Source organism: Microtus ochrogaster, chromosome 1, assembly GCF_000317375.1.
Source record: "Microtus ochrogaster isolate Prairie Vole_2 chromosome 1, MicOch1.0, whole genome shotgun sequence".
NCBI classification, from domain to species: domain Eukaryota; kingdom Metazoa; phylum Chordata; class Mammalia; order Rodentia; family Cricetidae; genus Microtus; species Microtus ochrogaster.
This window is the reverse complement of record NC_022009.1, coordinates 14,404,038-14,421,879: the sequence shown is the minus strand read 5'-3', so window position 1 is coordinate 14,421,879 and position 17,842 is coordinate 14,404,038. Positions and strand designations below refer to the sequence as shown.

Here is a 17,842-nt window from a genome sequence, read left to right as displayed (position 1 = left end):
AGGGAGGGAAGGGAGGGAAGGGAAGGGAGGGAGGGAGGGAGCTCCAGGGTTAGTGGGAGACTATCTCAAATAAAGCAGAGACCTATGGAGGAAGACAGAGACATTGACCTTGGGCCTTCAGGCTTGTACACACTTGTGCATGCTTGCATGTCTGAGCATGGACACACACACACACACACATAACTATCTATGAACATCCATTAAAGCTGTAACTTTCTGAGTCATAAAAAGGTATCCCTCTCTGGAAAGATCTAGAACCAGACCAAGATTCACTCACCGACACTTGGCTTACACCTCTGTGCCAGACACAAAGTGCATTATCCTACCGTGTGACACCCACTATTCCTCTATGTATGTCTATGCTTCTAGAGGCTCCCACAGGGGGGCTCTTGCCTATCCTCTGCAACCTAGCCAGGGCAACCCCATCTCAGCCATTCGCAGGGGATTCTGCTTCCAGCCCATGGCTTCCTCTGCCAGCACAACAGGCTGACATTCTAAGGTGACTTCAACAATCTTTACCTCCTTGTCTCAAAAAAAAAGTGGGTGGTGGAGCTGACAAGAGGATTCACGCAGGTAAAGGCCTTTGCTGCAGAATCCTGACAACCTGAGCTCAGTACCCAGATCCCACACACACTGGAAGGAAAGCACTGACTCCGAAAGTTGCCTCTGACCTCCACATACGCTGTGTCTCTGTCTCTCACACACATAGCAAATAACTTAAAAATTATATACATAATTAAAATACTAGCATGGTAAGTAGGTGAATGGCATCTAAGGAATAAGAGAGTCATCCTCTGGCCTCCACTGCACAGGCACACAAGTGCCACATACACCCGCACACACAAGTGTTCCCACACACGAACACACACGCACACAAAGAAAAACGAGTAAAAATAGGAAAATGTGCTTTTTAAGATCTTTCTAAAATTCTTTAATGAGCAGTCGTGAAAAGAACAACTAGAGCCAAAGAGTCCTGAGCATGCGAATCAGCTACTTTAGGACAACAAATACTAATCCTATAGAAAGTGTTAAGTCAAAGTAGTTTACTTCAAATATAGGGACCTGAATAAAGAACGGGAACACACTGGATTATTTCGGGAAGGTGTTTTGTGATGATAGGGTTGTCATGACCAAGTCCAGCGTGTCCTCAATCATTGCGTTGTTCCTCTCTATCACGGAGGAATTCCTTCCACTCTGTTTCCCATTTTCTTCCGATTCAAGAGGGAGGAGAGTATGAGGGTTGAACAGATGTCGAGGCTCCCCCAAGATGCCAACTCTGTAAAGAGAATTACTGCCATAGTTAATAGACTGTGATTCCCAGTTCTCCCAGTTCTGTTCTGTGGTAACTTCCATGCCACCATTATGGTCTTACATACTAGCTCGAAACTGAATCTTAGCAAGATTCTGCCCTGGCTGTACCCACATCTCCCCAAGATGAATTCTAAAATAGACCCTCAGCTCTAAGAAGTCTGGCCCTCACTCTTTCAGGCTACAATTATTGAGAATCTAGCACAGCTTCTAGGATTTTTTTCTCTCGTCCAGATGGGCCTCAGTGGAGATCTCTGGTCAGGGAGTCAGGGGTTGGCAGGGGAACAGAGCTTTCTCAGTACCTGAGCCCCTGGCCCTCCCATCCCCACCAGGAGGCACCACCCACGACTCTGCTGTGATCTTCCTTGGGCCACTCACACGGGCATGACCACAGACTCCAGACTTGTTGTGTCCTTCTGCATCCGGGGTGGCAGTTTGATGCCTGCCACATACTTTTTTTCAATGATATGTTGAGCTTTTTCTCTGAGAGATGGCAGCAGTGTAGACAAGACTGGGGAGCGCATGTCCACAGCCTTTTTAATTGCCGGACGTTTTGCCATCATTTTCCTGTGGGATGGAGGGAGACAGTCACCTTAGTTACGTTGTCCTGCTTCTTACAAACGTCCTTAAGCGGAGGAAAGGTCCAATGGTCACAGCTGAGTCGGATGCCATGGGCAGGTTTGTGGCCCAGCTACTTAGGATTACAAGTTTGGGGCCAGTCTGAGCTACACAGAAAGACTGCTCTTAAAAATGAAACAGAGGAAATAAGCGAAAGGTCCTACCGAAACTGTACCAACGTCATGCGCTTCTTCTCTCCTCCTGATTCTTCATCCTCGCGTTTCCTTCGGGGAATGTTGAACATATTGGTACGAAAAAGCCTCCCTACTTCTTCCTCAATCTCTGTCAGGTACTGACGTCGGAACACAATCCAAGCTATGCATGTACAGAAAGTATAAAAGCACTGAAAGAGAAAACAGAGGAATCACAGAACCCGGAAATGCTTTGAAAACTTCCCGCAGTCCCCACAGTCTCATTAGGTAGACACAAACCCAGATGACCCAACGGCTTGACATCCCTGGAAGCTGTGTGGATTTATCTGTGTGCTCACACTTCTGGGTGGAAAGGCAGGCCAAAATTCTAGGGCATAACAAACGTTATCATCCTTTTTAAAAAGGATATCTGGCCGGGCGATGGTGGCGCACGCCTTTAATCCCAGCACTCGGGAGGCAGAGGCAGGTGGATCTCTGTGAGTTCGAGACCAGCCTGGTCTATAGAGCTAGTTCCAGGACAGGCTCCAAAGCCACAGAGAAACCCTGTCTCGAAAAAGCAAAAAAAATAAAAAATAAAAAAATAAAAAGGATATCTGTTAAAAGGCGTGCCTGCCAAATGGCTACTCGTCATTGTTGTGTCTTATTGTTTTCATAGAAAACGAAAAGTCCCCAAAGCAAGAGGCTTACCTCAAAGAATTTCCAGTCTTTTTGCGTGTCTGAGACTTTATCCCTGAAAAATAACAAATCCCAGCTGTAGGCGATAAGTTTATCACACATAAAATGTGGGATTCTAACTGGTGGCTCTATTAGAATTTGGACCTGAAAAGTCCTGAGGCCATAGGTTTGGTTATTAGGAGGTGGTGGGGCCCGGGCGGAGGAAGTAGGTCACTGGGAATGGGCCCTGCCAGGCGGCCTTGTCTCTGGGTTCTTCCTCTCTGTCCACTTCCTAGCTGCCAGGACATAGCAGTTTTTTTCTATCATGCCCTCTGGCCACAACGCTCTTCCTCACCACAGGCCCAGAACATACTGAGACCTTCACATTGGTTATGATATTTCATCCTTCTATCCTCGTGAGGGAGTCAGCACTGTGATTTCTACATTACACTGAGGAAGCTGATGTTGAGATTCAAGTTCAGTTCTCTCTCTGTATTTCCATGGTGCTAGCCAGGGACCTCTCATCTTTCCACTGATGGCCGCTCCTACCCCACATACTCCTCATACACCTCTTTTGCTGGATGAGCACTGAGTGCGTGTTAAATACATCAGATTTGTGTGTGTGTATATGTGTGTGTGTGTGTGTGTGTGTGTGTGTGTGTGTACTTTGTTGTAGTTTATATTTAAAGAGAGAGACAAGAGCTGGGCAGTAGTGGCGCATGCCTTTAATCCCAACACTTGGGAGGCAGAGGCAGGTGAATCTCTGTGAGTTCAAGGACAGCCTGGTCTACAGCGTGAGTTCCAGGACAGCCAGGACTGTTACACAGAGAAACCCTGTCTTAAAGAGAGAGAGACAGGCAGACAGAAAACAAAGTTGGATGGATAGGGAGGTAGGAAGGATCTGGAAGGAATTGGAGAGGGGGAAACATGATCAAAATATATTGTATAAAAAAACATTTTCGATAAAAATGTTAACTATTAAAAATACAAAAAGCAAATTGTAGAGTTCTGTTTAAAACAGAAACACCAATCAATAAAATTCAATATAAACTTCCCAGGTTGGATTAAAATACTAGAAAATTTCAAAATCTTATAAACAAAAAATTCTGTAAATGAGAAAAAATCACTAATAAGTAGTATTGGAAAATAGAATATTAGTAAAGAAAAATTATCTTAGATTCATTGTTCACTTGATGTATTTGACACATTTTATATGGATCAAAATGTAGCATTTTTAATGTGTTTTTTAAACTAAGAAAGAAAGATGAATAGTTTAACCCAGGAAGAACTTGTATGATTATCAAACAGTATCAGAAATAAGCTAGACAAATTCACATGGATAAAAGTGCAAACTGTTTTCCTAATGTATATCAGTTGCAGAAAACAATGAAGCAGAACACATGGCCAATGCTTGCTATGGGACACATAAAATCTCTACAAATTCCCATCTCTTCCTTGGTAAAGACTAAAACTAAGTAAGTATATAACCAGATAAGACACCTTGTAGCTTTATATATCTTAACTTTAAACTTTCAAAAGAATTTGTCATAAACCCCAAGATAGCCAAGTGAACTTAGAGTGGTTGGTAATAAAAGATTTCCTTTCTTTTCAAGACAGGGTTTCTCTGGCTGTCCTGGAACTCGCTCTGTAGACCAGGCTGGCCTTGAACTCCCCGAGATCTGCCTGCCTCTGGCTCCCAAGTGCTGGGATTAAAGGTGTGCACCACCACCAGCTGGCCATAGAAGATTTCTAAGCCTTCATGAACTAAGGCTCCTGGTCCTATGTGTGGGAGGTCTGGAGAGAGCTCTGGAAGTTTCTGCTTTTTTGTTTGTGTGTTTGCTTATCTTTCAAGATGGGAGCATCACTGTGCTGCCCAGGTAGGTAAGAGATGCATCTGCCTCCACCTCCCTGGTGCTTCACCAACACACCGTGCCTGCCGTTATCCAGTAGCAGATAACATGAACATTTAGCAGTTTGCACTTTCTAGTTAAACATGTTCTGGGTTATAAGTCATAAGGAATTAGCCCAAATGCAATTCGGATAAAGATGTTCAAAGCAAAGAATAAGACAAAGAAGCTCAAATCATACACATATTACATATTCACAGAAAGAAGGGTGAATCAAGTGACTAGCACACACAACAGAACCCCTTTAACTGCTATTGAGACTACATACAAAGTATATATATATATGTGTGTGTGTGTGTGTGTGTGTGTGTGTGTGTGGATAGAGTATATGTGTAAAGAATAGTGGATTGAATGGGTTCCCACACACAACAGCACACCTCCAGCTGCTACTGAGACTGTGTAAAAAAAAAAAATCAAAGAAAGCACACAGGAAATGTAGGCATCCGGGACACCTGGGTAGACAGAGCTTCCTCAGAAGACAAGGGATGTCTTATACTCTGTTCTTTTCCTGTACTCAAGGTGTGGCTATTGGGCCACTGTGAAACTAACTACTCAGGCACTTCAGAGTCCACAACCAAAGCTCCCCATCCTGTAAGTCCAAACTTTCCTGTGCTGCGAGCCTCATTTAAGTTTTAGGAATAGTATGTAGGCATTGTCATCCTAAGGTCAAAACAACCCGCCCCCCACACCAGTTTCTCACAGACAGTGCTGTCTCGATGGTGGTCCTCACAGCTGCTAAGAGAAGCAGACACTCACTCCCCTGCAACACTGGCCATCACTTGGTCTCCTTCCAAGACAGCCAAGCAACCCAGGTCGTCAGGCTGAGCAGGATTCCACAGAGAGGACAAGTGATGTTGTCCCAAGATGGAGCAGAGTCTATAAAATGCCGGCCGAGCTGCTGGAACACCTTCCGTACTTACTTGGCTCTCTCAACACAGTTATCAATGGTACTTGGGGCAGATTCTCACGGGACTTCCTCAAGGGTACCAGGGACTAGGGACGTGCCGACCCAGGGCAGCAGAAGAGCATGCATACTTTCCACAGTTCATGTGATGCTTATCCGCCATGCCGACGCCCAGCACGAGGATGCAGTACTTCTGTGCCAGGTACTTCTGCGCATCTTCTAACTTGCTCATAACCAGCTCTATCTCTTTTTTCTCTACCAGGCCTCTGGGGGCAGAGAAGGAGACAAGGTAGATTAATTCTGGTGTAAGTCTGTGTTAATGAGCAAGAAATTAGAATTATAGGCTATTTTGAAAGAGATAGTGAGTCAACAAACTTGGCTCACCAATTTGACTTCCTTGAGTTTTGGCATTGGGAAACTCCTTAAAATCTCTCTCTTTTGAAAAAGATAGATTGGCTTTTATTTGTATGTTTTGCCCGCATGTACGTTAAGTGTACTGTGTAGGTGCCTGGTGCCCACACAAGCAGAAGAGGGCACTAGAACAGGAGTTACGGATGGTTGGGAGCCACCATGTGGTGGCTCGACCTGAACTCTGGACCTCTGGAAAAGCGGCCAGTGCTCTTAACTGCCAAGCCATCTCCAGCCCCTCAAAGTCTCTTAGGGCTCTTAGTCACTGGAGTTAGCATCTCAAGCTTAGGGTCAATGTCACTTGGATAGATCCCTTATACTTGATGCTCTTTATAAACTCCAACTATATTCCCAGCAAATCCTAATCTCTATAGAACACCCCAATAACAAGTTATCAGCCCTGGTTGCTGTGCGGCTGCCTGCTCTCATCCCTGCAGTTGCTAAAACACTTGTGGAGATTCTGCCACCGTAGTTCCCCCCCCCCCCCGAGGCCCTGGTGTTGCTGTTAAGTTCAGGCATTCTGTGTCTGAATGCAAGCTGCTCCCTGTTCTGAGCTCAGCTCTGTTTGGTAGGGAACCATTCACTGGCCACCACTCAGTGGATTTTGGCATAGAATATGAGCACATCACTTCCCTATAAAAAACAGCCCAGTTCTGATTGAACTGCAAATGAACTTTGCAAAAGCCATTTGTTCTTCAGTTACAGCAGGTCTGAAGTCTGATTTTAAGTGTTTGCAATACAACATGATAGGAAAAAGTATTGTTGGCAATACTGCCAATGGGCACTGGAAGGTGAGAGAAATGTACTCTGAAGTGAATCTGGGTGGCGGTGGTGCATGACTTTAATCCCAGCACTCAGGAGGCAGAAGCCGGCACATCACTGTGAGTTCAAGATCAGCCTGGTCTGCAGAGGGAGATCTAGGGCTACACAGAAAACCCTATCTAGAAAAACAGAAAACAAAGAACAAAACAACAACAACAACAACAAAACCTATATGAAGACATGCTGTGAATGGAGAGGGGTAAGTTTAAGAACCTTTAAAAAGCATGAAGTGTAGAGGCAGGTGGATCTCTGTGAGTTTGAGGCCAGCCTGGTCTCTAGAGCAAGTTCCATGACAGCCAGGACTGATAGAGAAACCTTGTTTCAGAAACCAAAACCAAAACAAACAAACAAACAAAAGCACAAAGTGTATCACAGGCAATGAAAGGCTTGTGGGTCACTGGAGTAAAGCGAGTTTCTGGAATAAAGAAAGTGGGCTTCAACTTTAAGATCCCAGATGTTGTACAGTCCCAGATGATGTTGTACAGTCCCAGATGATGTTGTACAGTCCAAACACATCCTCTTCATGCCGCCTGCCGGCCTCCTTCTGATGGCCCTCACCTTCCTTTGCCAGAGGTGCCACTAGCTAATCCTTTCCTTTACTATAGAAACCCAGCCAGTCGTCAAGGGATGCTCTCCAACATCTGGACAGTGGTTCTCAGGTTTCACTCAATTCTGAAGGAGAACTATGCTGAGTACTTGCTCCAGATACAGAGTCCCGATGTGACCCCCATCTCCAGATTCCGGAGAGAGTCCAGGAAAAGTAACACAATCATTCCCATTGAATGTGAGGCCGGGGACTCCTTAGGGATGTACATAAGGAACCTGCGTGTTGGACTTTCAAAATGGCTCAGCAGAAGCAGGTGCTTGTCATGAAACTTGATGACGTTAGTTCAATTCCTGGGATCTACATGGTGGGAGAACAGACTCCAGCAAATTGTCCTCTAACCTTTTTTTTTAAGATTTATTTATTTATTATGTATACAACATTCCTTCCATGTATGCTTGCATGCCAGAAGAGGGCACCAGATCTCATTATAGATGGCTGTGAGCCACCATGTGGTTGCTGGGAATTGAACTCAGGACCTCTGGAAGAGCAGTCAGTGCTCTTAACCTCTGAGCCATCTCTCCAGCCCCTGTCCTCTAACCTTTACACACACACACACACACACACTAAATAAATAAATAAAATGTAATTTTTAAAAAATTAGCAAAAATAAAAAAGAACCTATGGCTGGAGGGACGAATCAGCAGTTAAGAGCACACTGTTCTGCTGGAGGACCTAAATTCAGTTCCCCCGCAGCCACGTGGCCCCTGACCTGAAACTCCAGAGGACCAGACTCCCCTGTTCTCCTAGGGTGCCTGCTCTCACATGCGCATACTGATATGTAGACACACAGCTACACACAGTTAAAACTAATACATGGTTTTAAAGTCCTGCTGAAGTGGAAAGAGGGGGGTAAGCTATGTAACCAAAGCCTAAGAAAAAATAACCTCAGTACAAGCTTCTAGGCGGCGCTGGTCCACTGGCATCAATACTCTGTGCCTGAGTCGTTCCCCTAGGCATTTTGGTGTTTTCACTTCTGCGACATTGCCTCAGGGGTTGGGAAGGGTGAACTGAGTATCATGTAATCCAGGCTGGACTTAAACTCACTGTGTAACCGAGAATACGAACTTCTGATCTTTCTGCCTCCACCTCCCAAGCACCACAGCAGGTTTATGCAGTATTGGGGACTTTTCAAAATAAATAAACAAAAGGGACGAAAGGAATACCACTTATACAGCCAGTTGGGATCCAAGGGATTGACATTGATGAACTTTTTGCAGCTGGAATCTGATATTTTCCTCTGTGCATACATCCCAACACAATCTATATTTAACTCTGTTATAAAGAAGTAAACCAAACTGACTACTGGACGCATAAGAAGTGAAAGATGATCACGATTTTTAGAACCCAGTTTAAGATTTGGGTGGGTGTGCTTTCCTATACCACTGTGTTCTAATTAGTTTCAGTACACGGAAAAACTTAACCAGGAGACCTTTCTCCTCTGTTACTTACAAACTAATATATAAAACAAATGTCCCTGTTGAACTGGTAATACGCCTCTGAATTAGAAGAAATCAGAAGAACATAACAGGCCAAAGAGCCACAAAAGCCTCCTGAGTTAGGTTTGGGAATGGGAGGCCTCCTTGAGCCTTGTAAGACGCAGTTGGCTTTAACTTGTGGTGTTGCCATAGAAACACTTCACGCTCTGGCTGCCCTGCTGTGAAAGGCCACCCTGAAATAACACTTGGTTGCGTATCATGGTGGTATTACAGGCACAGCAGTGTCTGAAGGATTTATCTGGTTCCTTACAAAACTGCTACTCAGGGACATCGATCAGTTCACAAAATGTTTCTCCAACTGCTCGATCAAATACGAGAGTTTTATATTTAAAAACATTCAGTAGCAACAAATTAATGGCTCTGCACAGAATTCCTAACAGCTAAATCATTGAGTTGGTTCCACACGTCCAGGGTGGGGGGTGGTGGACACGGTCTGGGCACTTGGAAAGTTCCACAGATTGTGAAAGGTCGCCAAGGCTGAGAGGCCTTGTTGTGTTCTGAACTCCAAGTTCCCAGATTTGGGCTCTGGTATTTATCTCTAGGCCAACACCGCCTAACAGCGTAGTCAAGTTTTCTACAGACAGGTTAAGAAACTGCGTCGATTTTCCTTTGATGGAGAATGTTCTATTTTCAGCCAAATCTACTTTTTAAAACACTTTGCCTTTTGTTATTAGATGCTTACAAACCTTTTAGCAAGAATTTTGTAAGCATAAAAGCCATAGCTGGATGGTGGTGGTTCACTCCTTTATCCCAGTGTTCAGGAGGCAGAGGCAGGCAGATCTCTGTGAGTTTGAGGCAGCCTGGTCTACAGAGTGAGTTCCAGGACATCTAGGATGGTTACACAGAGAATCCTTGCCTCTAAAAACACAAACAAAAAACATGAGAAGAGACAGGTGGAGCTGGAGGAGAGAGCTCCGCATGGCCAGGGCTGACCTTATGAGCTACAACTAACTTCGAGTGGTTCATCTGAACTGAGGTATTATAAACATACGAGACACCAGATTCTGAAGACTATAAAAAAGGCAGAAGCAAGCCGGGCGGTGGTGGCGCACGCCTTTAATCCCAGCACTCGGGAGGCAGAGGCAGGTGGATCTCTGTGAGTTCGAGACCAGCCTGGTCTACAGAGCTAGTTCCAGGACAGGCTCCAAAACCCAGAGAAACCTTGTCTCGAAAAACCAAAAAAAAATTAAAAAAAAAAAAAAAGCAGAAGCAATCCCAATAATAACATCTCCAAGGGGCTGGGCAGATAGTTCAGTAGGTAACATGGTTGCTGTTCAGACCTAAGGACCCGTGTTTAGATCCCTAGCACCCAAGTGAAGGCTTGGCATGGTGGCAGGCACCTGTGACCTCCACTCTGAGGACATCTGGCTGAAAAACAAGCTTCAAACAGTTGAGAAGCCCTGTCTCAAAACACAAGGTGGAGAGTGATGGAGGGAGATACTGAAATAGACCTTAGGCTCCCGCATGCACACATATGCATATAACATACACATGCATATATAACACACACATGCATATAACACATAAGCACACACAAAGAATACAATTTTTTTATATTTTTATGCTTATTTAACTTTATTTTATGTGCATTGGTGTGAAGGTGTCAGATCCCCTGCAACTGGATCTTCAGATAGTTGTGAGCTGCCATGTGGGTGCTGGGAATTGAACCCAGGTCCTCTGGAAGAGCAGTCAGTGCTCTTAACCACCGAGCCATCTCTCCGGCACCCCCTCCACAAGAATACAAATTTTTAAAAGAATTATTTTAAAGTACTAACATCCTAGTATTGATGTTAAAGTACTAACATCCTAGTATCATGGCAATTTTTTGTTTGTTCGTTTTGTTTTGTTTTTGTTTTTCAGAACAGAGTTTCTCTGTGTAATAGCTTTAGTGATCCTGGCACTAGCTCTGTAGACCAGGTCGACCTCAAACTCACAGAGATCTGCCTGCTTCTGCCTCCTGAGTGCTGGGATTAAAGGCGTGCGCCACCACTGCCCAGATATTATTATAATATTTTTAAGTCACTAGGTTAGATAAAATAACAATTTAAATTCGTGTCACCTGTCACCTGTATCTTTAATTTTTAAAATGTATCTTATTTATTTCTTTATTTTTATTTCACGGGCATTGATGTTTTGCCTGAGTGTATGTCTGTGGGAGCGGGTCAGATCCCCTGGAACTGGAGTTACAGACCAGTATATTATACTGATGCTGGGAACTGAACCTGAGTTCTCTGGGAAAGAAGCCAGTGCTCCTAAGTGCTGTCTCCTGAGGGAGGGTGTGGTAGTGGGGTGGTGGTGGTGGAGGTGTTAAAGGCATGTGGCCACAAACATGGCTTTCAGTACCTCTCACCATAGAGCATTGCCGATCTGTGCTTGTTGGAAATGTTTCATTATGAGAATTCCTGTGTGAAGTCTCAGTGAGCTTTAAGACAGAGCAAATCCTCCCATGAAAACAATGTTTTCCTAGACCAGGAAGATTTAAGAGATGCCATCGCCCTGCACCCTAGGCAACACTGCCAACAATAAGAACACTCCAGCATATTTCAAAGTCTTACTCACACCATGTAGCTTTGGGGTTTCTTTTCCATTGAGAGTTTCTCCAAGTAATGAGACAGATAGTACAAAAGCGCCATAAGGAAGCTGTCAAGGTTCTTATTTCTACAGGGAAATTAAGATAAAAGAAGAAAAGAAATCAACACTCCCGACTGTAAACGTTAGGTTTCTTGTGAAAAACAATGGGGACACAGTGTAAGAATAAATAGAAATACATGGGTCCAAACCTATCACGCAATTAACTTACTATTTAAAATTCTCCCCATTGTGATGAAGATGTAAAAAGCATCTGAAAAACACTTATTTCTGGGAAAGCTGATGCTAAATTATTAATGTATTATTAATAACTTTTCACCTCACAAGTATTTGCTCTGTAAGTAATTTATTTGCATTGTTTGTGAAATATACAAGCTGAGCGGGGTGGTTCATACCTGTTGTGTCCCGTCCCCCTGCCCCGTGTCGTCGTCCCTCCCCCGTCCCCCGCAATCAGGAGGATTTCAAGCTCCAATAACTGACAGAGAACACTTCTCCACAGCATAATCCTATCTCAAAACACAAGCAAAAGCACAGAAATACACGAAGCAAACATTCTCCCCTTCTTTTGCAAACATCTTGCTCCAGAAGGGGCCGCTTGTGAATCTCTGCCGTCCATATCAATTTGTTCTTACCCCCTTGCTCTAGGACTTTGGAGCCCCTGTGACGTGGGACCCTGACCTCAGGTATCTCTCCCACACTGTCTAGTCTAGTCTCTGAGAGGATGGCTTGCACAGAGGCGCCATGTGCTCTTCTGGTAAGAACCAGATCTGTTTCCACTTATTAGGCCTGTTTCACTTATTTCCCCTTGGGAGAGGAAGGGGAAAGATGTATGTCATCCCAGCTTTACCTCATAAACGTTGTAAAAGAGCAGACCCGCTGCATTTCAGTGTCTTGGAGGGAAAGCAGCGCAACAACTGCAGAGAGAAGAAGGCAGTTAGTTAAACAGAACGAGAGCGGCGCCGTGGAGGCTGCAGGCTGCAGCGTCTGGTTAAGCGGGAGGAAGAAAGCTGCTCACACTTGACGTCATCCAGTGTGACGTTGCCCAGCTGATACCGTTTCTCCAGGGCTTTTGCTGACTTTTCGTCCCTTGAGGCAAACCTTTTATCTGTCAACCTGTTTGGAAAGAGAACAGTCTCAGCTGGTGATTTTGCAGCTGTTGTTTTTAAGATGTGTTTTTGTTTTATTTGTATGGGGTGTTTTGCCTGTTGGGATGTCTGTCTGTGCGCCACATTTGTGCGGTGCACAAGCAGGCCAGAAGAGGATGATGGCTCTCCCAAGCAGAATTACAGTCACTTGTGAGCCACCCTGTTGGTTCTGAGAGTCAAATCTGTGTCAAATCTTAGAGGAGTGGCCAGTGCTCTCAACCTCTAAATCACTGCTCTATCCTCCCGAGAGTATTTGAAAAGATTTAGCTGTATCTAGTATATCCAGGGATGCACAAGGAATTTGCTGCATTTAATGCAGTATTATTTCACAATGCACTTTTGAGCATTGTTTTACTATAGGAGTAGAAGCATGCATATTGATAGAAAGTGTAAATTCAAATAGATCATTTTTGTTGTTTTGTTGTTGTTCATTTGTTTGTTTTTCCTTCAAGATAGGTTTCTCTGTGTAGCTCTGGCTGTTCTGGAACTCACTCGGTAGACCAGGCTGTCCTTCAAGGTCTCCCTACCTCTGCCTCCTGAGTGCTAGGATTGAAGGCGTGCGCCACCACTGCTCAGCTTTCAAATCATTTCAATGACTTAATGGACTGAGGATGTGGTTCAGTGATAGGATGTCTGCTAGAACGTGTGAGGCTTTTATCCCCAGCACTATGGATGGATGGATGGATGGATGGATGGATGGATGGATGGATGGATGGATGGATAGATATGAATAAAATCTGATGTCACTAGTATTTTCAGATTAATAAAAATTGTAACAAGCTTGAAATGTACTAGTAGACACATTTTTGGAGGAATAAACATTTAGTGGCTGTTTGGAACTCCTGCTGTAGTTGAGGTACTGCCTGTGTTTCCCTTGATGGATATTGGCATGACAACCTAGGAAAACCGGACTGGTATCTCTTCGTGTTTGGAAAGACAAGCCAGTCCGTGGAGAGACAGCATGGGCGAGGTGGAGCCACCTTTCTGAAGCCGGACCGTCCATCTCAGCGAAGTGAACTGCCTTCCCTTTCTTGCCTCGCTCCTTGAGCTCCACTGCAGGCGTGAAACTGCAACGAGAAGGGCTCGATTAGGGACTTGACCTTCTCCCAGCATTCTGTGGGGACACAGCCCACGCAGTCTGAAGATTGGCATATATTAGCAGTGCTCAACTCAAGATGTATGTCCACACAGACCCACAATCAAGAGGAAGATCAGCTCCTCCGACGCACCTGCAGCTTTAGAAAGTCACCGCGCACAAAGCATTGCTGTCTGAATGTCTTGTCGTGACAAAGAGGAAGTTCATAAGTGTGGAAGGCTTTCTGAGTTTATTGGGTACTTGTGGCAGGCCAGGTACTTCTAAGCATCATCTCGTTCTCACTACAACTTTATGAGAAAAGCATTATTGCCATCGTTTTCCCACCTGAGAAGAAGTGAAGCTAAGAGGTTACATAGCAACTGGTAAAGCCAGAGCAGGCGCCATGTCATCTAGGCACTGGGCAGCTCTGCCTCCCAAGCAGTCATCTCAGGGTCACTGCTCTGGAAGCTGAGAGAGAGAGAGAGAGAGAGAGAGAGAGAGAGAGAGAGAGAGAGAGAGAGAGAGAGAGAGAGAGAGACCACATTGAGAAGAGGGACAAAGAGATCCAGGGCAGAGTCCTGAAGGGAAAGCACAATTTGAATAGAAGGCCAAGGACGAGCACAGGTTAGCAGTCTCAGAGAGGAGGTGTGGTCCAGTCCTCTAGTGTCCTCATTGGCTGGGCTTCAGTCTCCCAAGGTAAGGTAGTCTTAGAACTCAATAAAACCTCTTCCCTAGTGACAAGTTCCCCCAACCACATAATACGGGACTTCTAAGAGAGTAGCAAATCTAACAAACACAGACCAGGGTAAACAAATACTTAGTGAGGCCCTGCTGGATGCTAGGAATTCCCATGACCCCAAGGTCATGACAGAAAGAAGATGGTATTTGAGTAGAGCCAACACATAGACTCTTGGGAACACAATGTCAGATACAACAGTTTGGTAGTTTACTGTAGGTTACAACTTACTTTTCTCACCCAATCAGAAGCTTCACCTCGGGGCTGGAGAGATGGCTCAGTGGTTAAGAACATTGCCTGCTCTTCCAAAGGTTCTGAGTTCAATTCCCAGCAACCACATGGTGGCTCACAACCATCTGTAATGAGGTCTGGTGCCCTCTTCTGGCCTGCAGACATACATGCAGACAGAATATTGCATACTAAATAAATCAATAAATAAATAAAGTATTGATTAAAAAAAAAACAGAAGCTTCACCTCCGCCCAAAGTTATGTATCTTACTATTAAACTTAGGCATGTAGCAGCAGAAGCACTTTCTCCCAAGTCAGTCATTCTCTAAAAATGGAGACCATTTTTGTTTTATTTTTTTAAAGATTTTCTTATTTATTATGTATACAATATTCTGTCTGTGTGTATGCCTGCAGGCCAGAAGAGCGCACCAGACCTCATTACTGATAGTTGTGAGCCACTATATGGTTACCGGGAATTGAACTCAGGACCTTTGGAAGAGCAAGCAATGCTCTTAACCACTGAGCCATCTCTCCAGCCCCAGAGTTTTGTTTTATTTTGTTTTGGTTTAGGTCTTTGAAACAGGATTTCTTTACATAGCTTTGACTGTTCTGGAACTAGCTCTGTAGACCAGGCTGGCCTTGAACTCACAAAGATCCTCCTCCCTTTGCCTTCCCAGTGCTGGGATTAAAGGAATGTGCCACCACTCTCCAGATGACCAATTTTATAAACTCCCATTACCTCATTTTCATATCTCACAAGGAATTTTTTGAGAAAAGCTTCACTATGGAGGTGATAAAGTTAGCTTGGTACTTTCTTCCAGATTTGCCAATTTCCTGGCAATAGTCATATTGTAAGAAAATGTTAGCTCCTAAAGGCTGGAGAGATGGCTCAGTGCCTAAGAGCACTGGCTGCTCTTCCAGAGGACCCAGGTTCACTTTCCAGCACCCACATGGCGGCTCATAACCATCTGTGAGTAGTTACCAGGGATCCGATGCTCCCTTCTGGCCTCTGTGGGCAACAGGCACATATGCAGGGTACAGACACACATATAGGCAAAAATAACTTTTTAAAGAGTTGTCTTTCAATAATAGGTTTAATGGTCATGCTTCCTTTTGAGAACCATGTGGGGAAGTTTACTGAAAACTTTTAATGTGCACACTAACAGAAAGATGAATTGATCAATTGTAATGTGTGAGCCTTATTTGAATTCTGCTTGGAACAAAATAAAATGTATCAGACACTAGGAGTCTGCTGAATGCCAAATGAATATCTGATATTAAGGCTTTATTTAAAAATTATTTTGAATTTACATTTTTGTGAATGGACTTTCTTGGCCTTTATTATGTCACATAATCTATCTTTAGCTTTCAAAATTTTTTACTTCTATGTGTGTGTGTGTGAGTGTGGACACACACATGACATGGCACATGTGTGAGGTCGGAGGACAACTTTTGGGAGTAAGTTCTACCTTCCATCTTGTTTTGTTGTTGTTCGCATTTTGAGACAGGGTTACCCGATTTGATCATTACACTGAAACTCCTTCCCACCTCTTTCTCCCCGGAGCTGGGTTTACTGACATCTACCACTCTGCCCAGCTGTATGCTGGAGACTGAACCCAGGGATGTGTGTACATGAGGTGAGCACTCTACCAACTGAACCACATCTCAAGCTCCACAACCTACACTTGAAGTCATAGCAATCAGTATTCTCCAAAGTCAGTGTCAGTTCAATCCAGCCATATATTCAGGACAATTTGGCAGCAAGCTGATAAAAACTTGGACTCATCTGGCCTCCATGGGTACCTCACACACATACACATAATTAAAAGTAAAACTTAAGCCAGGCGGTTATAGTACACACCTTTAACCCCAGCACTCAGGAGATGGAGGCAGATAGATCTCTGAGTTTGAGGCCAACCTGGTTTACACAGAGTTCCAGGACAGCCAAGGCTACACACAGAGAAACCCTGTCTTGAAAAAAAGAAAAAGAAAAAAAAAGAAAGGCAAAGCTTAAAACCTTTAGTTTATTAACATATTTCATGAATATGAAAAAATAAACCTTACTTTAAACTATTTAGTAATCTTAACTATTAAACTTTGACTTTTAAACTTACCAGTCATTTTAACTGAAATATTATGTGAATAACACTAAAACATAGTTTGAAAAGTACGGCCAATTAGCCTCACTTACAGAAATTCAGTTCATGGAAACCATGGTCACACTAGTCTTCAGTATTGGGGCTGACACCTTAGATTCTGCCTACATCCTCTTGTGCTGTAACTTTTTGGCCTCCTGCACTAGCCTGTCTAACCCCCAAGCGTTCTTAACACCTAGCTCACACTCACTGTGGGTGATGCTGCAGGACCTACTGGCCAGGATCGTTGTGACGTCTCAGTAGAGACAAACAAGCAGGAGTGAAAGGGCTGCTTTGGAGATGCTGAAATAAGTGTATTCTATAGAAAGTAAGTGCTTGCTGGGATGTAGCCTAGTGGGAGATGCTTGCTGACATGTGCAAAGCCCTGGGCTCACGCTCCGGTACTGTAAGACAAAAATAAAATAGAAACTGTTGATTTTTTCACTCTAACGTGGTATTTGAATTATCTGACAATATCTCTAATGCCTTCATAGTTCTATAATTTTAAGTACAAACTGCATGTTTTAGACAACTCTTTTCCTGACCTCCAGCCTCATCTGTCCACCAACAAAACATGTTTTCGTGGGAGCCTGTCATAGCAACCATAAACACGCACTGTTTTCCTCTGTATGTGGGGGAATGGCAACGCTAGCCACTCAGCTGCCTGGAGAGCAACCTAGCTGCTAACTCCTCCTTCATATTTGGGTATTACAGCCCGTCAATTCTATCCACACCACTCTTCCACCCAGCTCTGCATGTATTTGCATAGTTAGTCCTCACTCCGACTCTCCCCACTTCTGCCCCCGTCTACCACCCCTCCCCGGCACTGCCCTTTTATTTGGTCCTCAGTAAACAGCTGGGTAACTGGACATGCTCCATAAACATTTGTTAAATACTTATTTTGTTGGCTGGGCGGTGGTGGTGCATACCTTTAATCCCAGAGGCTGAGGCAGGCAGATTTCTGTGAGTTCCAAGACAGCCAGGGCTACACACACCAAAAGAAAATAAAGAGGGAGCTGGAGAGATGGCTCAGTGGTTAAGAGCATTGCCTACTCTT

The 17,842-nt window shown here is 44.2% G+C and overlaps 1 protein-coding gene across 1 annotated transcript in view; it reads right to left on the bottom strand.

The window, feature by feature from the left end:
• Positions 1-904: 904 nt before the first annotated feature.
• Positions 905-17,842, bottom strand: part of Ppp1r36 (protein phosphatase 1 regulatory subunit 36) — an 18,977-nt gene continuing 2,039 nt past the window's right edge. Inside the window, exons 3-11 of the mRNA XM_005343646.2 lie at positions 13,591-13,677; positions 12,481-12,578; positions 12,313-12,379; positions 11,436-11,534; positions 5,675-5,809; positions 2,766-2,808; positions 2,091-2,269; positions 1,687-1,875; positions 905-1,276 (exon numbers count right to left, since the gene is read on the bottom strand). Coding sequence (XP_005343703.2) covers positions 1,090-1,276; positions 1,687-1,875; positions 2,091-2,269; positions 2,766-2,808; positions 5,675-5,809; positions 11,436-11,534; positions 12,313-12,379; positions 12,481-12,578; positions 13,591-13,677 — 1,084 coding nt within the window. The 3' untranslated portion in view covers positions 905-1,089. The remainder of the gene's footprint in view (positions 1,277-1,686; positions 1,876-2,090; positions 2,270-2,765; positions 2,809-5,674; positions 5,810-11,435; positions 11,535-12,312; positions 12,380-12,480; positions 12,579-13,590; positions 13,678-17,842) is intronic.